The following is a 5,335-nucleotide window of genomic DNA, read 5'->3' as shown; positions in this document are numbered from 1 at the left end:
TCTTTCCTCTCCACCTCCTAGCCTTTACATAGAAAGAGATTTAGGGGGATGTAATGGAATGGGTGTTCCTTTTGACATGTTATAAGGCATCACTTGTTATGTGCCATTTGTATCTTTTTTTTTAATTCAATGACATGCCAATGCATTTGTTCAATCAATTCAAGTCTTCTCTACATGGAGCCATAAGCCCCTCATCATCATCCATATAAGTTGTTGCTTCTCAAGACAATGTGGATGTACACATTCAAACTTCTCAATGGAATTTCTGAAATCACCAAAATCATAAAGATCATTTAATATATCATCATCATTCAAGACACCATCCATAACAGCAATGTTTGAAGAAGACTATATTCTTGATTCGAGAAAGTTCAAGCTTCAATTCCTCAATTTGATTGTCCTTATCCAAAACAACTTGTTTAAGAGCATCTTTAACTTCCTAACACATGATTCTATATTTAAATAAATGATAAACGTTGCCCAAGCTCGAAGTCTACTTAGACAAAAGACTTAAGGTTGCTAAAACTATGCTCTTTGTACTTGAAGTTCAAAAGTTATATGCTCCTTACCTTTATGGCCACACTCTTGCAGTTGTTACAATGCCTAGCAACCTTGGACCCCATACATTGTTTCTGGCCAACCACTACTAGATGACATGCCTAGGTGATTTTCGATTTTTCGACATACCATGAATGGGGTTGTCAATCATTGCTTAATTAATCCTTAGGAGAAAAAGTAAAGTGTGTAAGTCATGAAGATACTTTTTGCTTGGTTGTCTTTTAAAACAACACCCATGGAACTGTCTCAATATTTGAGATTCCATTTTGCTTAAATCAAGCATAGTTTAATTGTTAACATTGTGGTGAGCATCTGGTATGCTACAATACACCAAAGAAAATGTCGCTCATTTAAAGCTTTGCATGGAAAAGTCAAATGCATGCCTAGCTCCTTTCTTCACTAAAGCTTATTTTAGAAAGCCAAAATAGAAAAAGTAGCTCCACTTCTGATTACATTGCAAAGTACAGTATCTTACAACCAATAAAGACAGACCAGATATTGTACAAGAGTCGCACACTAACCCAGAGTACCAAGTGAGTGGCTGTGAGGTAGAGGAATGCTCTGATGGCTTCAATGTGACCTTGCGACGCGCCAATGCTATGATGTATAGCTGGTACTTGTTGCTCTAATCAACAACAACATACAATGCCTTAGGAGAGATAGGAAGAGGTATCATTAGCTTACCATGAAGGCCGGGTAAAGATACAGATCCCAAAACGAGCTGCTTTGCCCATTCTCCCCTCTTCTGCATCTCTACCAACCCACCAAACCATATGTGAGACTGAGAGAGCCAGAAGCAGAGACAAGGAGAAGAAGGCAACAGAGGCAGACAGAGAGATGCCTCCAATTAGACGGGCTTTTCAGCATCATGATCATTTCTCTTTTCCACTGCCTTATAATCGTAAGCATGTGAGATCATACTATACATAATCAAGTTCATGGTGCTGAGAACAGCAAGTAACCAATAAAAATAGTCCAAATGGCCTCTGTTGATGTTACTTGTGAACCAGCTCCTCGAGCCTGCGCCCGTTATGGTTTCTATTATTGTGATGAGCAAGCTACTTAAAAAGCTTCCTACCCCAATCGCACATAAATACAAAGCCATGCCGAAGCTGCGAGTTGTGTCGGGCACCTGGTCATAGAAAAACTCTTGTTGCCCAACAATGGCAAAAACATCGGAAATTCCACTCAATATGTATTGAGGCAGCAACCAAAAAATACTTAAAGGTATTATAGATGTGGGAGAGTCTAGAAGTCCATGATCTCGTGCGGCATCAATCCTTTTTCTTTCTGTAATAGCCGCTGCGATCATACTCAAGATCGACAAAAATAACCCAAACCCTATCCTTTGAAGCATAGTTATGCCCCTTCGATGCCCCGTGAGTCGGCTTACAATCGGAACAAATGCTCTGTCGTAGATTGGAAGTAGTGTGACAATGACGATGGTCGTAATGCTCTGCAAAGAAGCTGCCGGAATCTCAAAATTCGAACCCATTTTCCTGTCCATAGTGCTGCCTTGTTTAGTGAAAATCGTGGACGTTTGCGCGAACACTACCCCATATGTTAGCATTGCTAACCACACAGGTAGTATGCATACAATTAGCTTGACTTCCTCCACTTGTGTGACAGTGCATAAGTTCCAAGAGCACTGATTTGAACTGAAGTCGCCATCCTCTATTATAGCAGCTTTATCAAGAAACCTGCCAACCATTCACAAGTTCAAAAACTAGAATCATTTTAGTTAAGCCAACCAAAAGCATAACAAGGGTGTGCAATGTGTTTTGTGTGCGAGTGCCATCATTTATTCACGTTACTGAATGATGAAACTGAAAGTCTTGACAAGCAAATTTCTCTCTCTAGGCTGGAGAGGCGTGCCCGCTCATTCATATCGTGCAACATACATGAACATATAAAAATGTAGAGTCATATCACAAGGAAGTTTTAGACAGATTCTCACAATAATTCCCACATTATGACTTAACTCAACATCATGAGCTTCTGTGAGGGAGGTACGGCATACCTAGCTAGGTATGCAGTGCCTCCTAAGCAGAAGCTCATGATGTTATGCAGTGTATGAAAAACATTGAAAAAAGCTCCCTTTTCCTACATGAGAAAATTTCTAAATCTTCTTGTGTATACACACGCAGATACCCACACGCACACGTAACGATACCCCCATACATACACACGCTGAAGAGCACATATACAGACACATCTCAAGCCTGATCTAACTTCTTAAAGCTACAATATTCATAAACACATACACACATACCAGTCGTGCACACAAATATACTTACCTTATAGTATAACCACATACAGACACAGGCAGGAGATCACACACACAGGCAAATCTCAAGCTGATCTAGCTTCTTAAAGCTACATTAATTATAATACTCCTTGCATGAGCATCATTATCGTTGAAAAGAACTCGTGCCCAGTGGCTAAAACCCATACAAGTCTCACCTCAAATTATCTGTATGAGAAAGCTTTCGCCTCCCTACTCGTATCGACTCTTTATCAATTACTTCGTAAAGCAGGTCCGGGCTGTGAGGGAGCGTCATCCGGCGCTTGCAAAAAGCAGCGACCACGACCTTGGCAACACGAGTGAGAGGGCTTCCAGCAGGCACTTTATGTCTGTAGTATTTGGTTCCCACCATGAAGGTTGCCAAGGCAAATGCCATCGCGATGGCAGGGATACCAAAGCCAAGACCCCAGCTTACATTGTCTTGAATGTATACCAAGAATGTGAACGCTACCATTGCGCCCATGCATAGTCCAAAATACCACCAATTGAAGAAGGACGCTTTCATTCTTCTCTCCTCTCTGTTCTCTTCTTCAAATTGATCAGCCCCAAATGCTTCTAAACATGGCTTCACCCCACCTGTGCCTACCGATATCAAGTATAACGAAAAGAAAAAAAATCCTAGTTGCCCCCTACTGGCCCTCGGACATATGCCGTCTGTTGCACATGGTGGTGGCTTCAATGAGCTTACACTTACCGAGAGAGTCAAGAGCAACAATCCCTGCGGAATCAAAGAAACGCGCATGAAGATCCATCCTTCTCAAAGACTGGCTTGAAGATCTCTCACAAAAAACGCAGATAGATCGCACATACATATATATATTGCGCGCACTTGTGTGTGTGTACACACACACATGCATGTGCACACGCATACACACACATATTCAAACACAAGTAAAAAGTGAACAGGTGATACCAAAATGACGCCACAGATACGGCCTTTATTACAATTTGAAGTGTTTACATAGCACCCACATAACAAAGAGGGGAGACTTACAATGACATACACACCAGAGACAGTCGCAATGGTCCAATACTTCCCAAAATAAGCATCAGCAAAAAATGCGCCAACTAGTGGCACGACAAGCGTGACACCTGACCAATTGTTGGCATTCTTAGCTGCAGAAGCCAAGCTCTCATGCAACACTGTTGTCATGTACGTTATCAAATTCGAAGCAATGCCATAGTAGGAGAGCCTCTCACTAAACTCGCCACCTGCGAAAAAAATCTCTCTCTCAAAACCTTCACAAGATCTTGCATTTGGTCATGCTTCTGCACGCGCGCACATGTGTGTGTGTGTGTGTGTGTGTGCGCGCGCGCGCTTCTGCACACACACACACACACACACACACACACACGGCCCCATGCCATGGCGCACATGGACATGCATGCTATGATACACCCACGTCACCACACACCCGTGCATGCACACCTTGCACACAAACTATTACATCGTTGCTAAAAAGCAGTGTTAGGAAACACACACACGCACACGCACGCACGCACGCAAAATATTTCATTGGCATACACTGTCGGGCAGAAAAAGGAAACAATAAGAAAGCAAGCGCGTCATCTCTCTCTCTCTCTCTCTCTCTCTCTCTCTCTCTCTCTCTCTCTCTGTGTGAGCGTGCGCGCGCGCGCGTTGGAGGGGAGCTGGAGGCGTACCGATGATGAAGAGAGCGGCTCTCCAGCAGCCGGTGAGAGCGCGTCGAACAGGGCGTCCATGCAAGTCGACGGAGCCATCGGAGACCCAATCGAGCTGGCGAGGAGGGAGCATGCGGGAGTTGGAGTCGCCATCGCTGGACCTGCTGGCAGGAGCAGAGGGGTAGGAAAGCTCCATCTTCACCCAACACCACCGCGAAGAAGAAGGAGGACTGAACGAGCTTCATTTCTACTGCGCCACATAGGCTAAACACTTGCGCTGTCTGCCCGGAATCAAGTTTTGCGTGTTTTCAAATTTCAATTCGGCCCCATCCCAAATTATTGATCCAATGTTATGTTGAAGACTTTTCATATGGTACATGCCCTTGAGCTGTTAAAGGAAAAACTGCCACTGCCCCCATAAGAAGCCCATGTTCCCTCCCTTAATAATTGACCATTTGCACGCACATGCATGCCCACAAATGTCATGTGGCCACTAAGTTTTGATCCCTCACCATGATTGTGTGATTTGCCTCCTCATGATTAATCAACATTCTCGAAGCGGTCACTTTTCATTCCGTGTACCATATCACGTGCGTTAATCGGTGAAGATAAATGTATACTTTATGTATTTATGTATACATATATAGAGTGTAAATATAGTATGTATATAGATGGATATTTTTACAAGGGAAAATTACCAAAATACCTCTCTAATTCATGGAAATTCCCAAAATACCCCTCAAATTTCAAACATTCCCAAAATACCCTTGTATCCATTTTTGGTTGGAGTGGTCAAGATTTTCTAATTGTTATTCCTTTTTGACAATTGAG

General features: G+C 42.8%; 1 protein-coding gene across 2 annotated transcripts; it reads right to left on the bottom strand.

Moving 5' to 3' along the window:
* Positions 1-983: 983 nt before the first annotated feature.
* On the bottom strand, positions 984-4,925 carry LOC147444352 (protein NRT1/ PTR FAMILY 8.1-like). Of its 2 annotated transcripts, XM_086526992.1 has the most exons (4): positions 4,526-4,925; positions 3,858-4,075; positions 3,022-3,581; positions 984-2,258 (listed from the first exon to the last, which is right to left on the bottom strand). In XM_086526992.1, the coding sequence occupies exons 1-4, from the start codon at positions 4,698-4,700 to the stop codon at positions 1,406-1,408; spliced, it is 1,806 nt and encodes a 601-aa protein (XP_086383118.1). In that variant the 5' UTR covers positions 4,701-4,925; the 3' UTR covers positions 984-1,405. The 2 variants fall into 2 exon arrangements, with proteins under 2 accessions (XP_086383118.1, XP_086383119.1); XM_086526993.1 differs by lacking the exon at positions 4,526-4,925 and having other exon boundaries at positions 3,872-4,048.
* Positions 4,926-5,335: the final 410 nt, after the last annotated feature.

Source organism: Adiantum capillus-veneris, chromosome 13, assembly GCF_014529385.1.
Source record: "Adiantum capillus-veneris isolate H3 chromosome 13, ASM1452938v2, whole genome shotgun sequence".
NCBI lineage: Eukaryota > Viridiplantae > Streptophyta > Polypodiopsida > Polypodiales > Pteridaceae > Adiantum > Adiantum capillus-veneris.
This window is presented reverse-complemented; position numbering and strand designations above follow the sequence as displayed.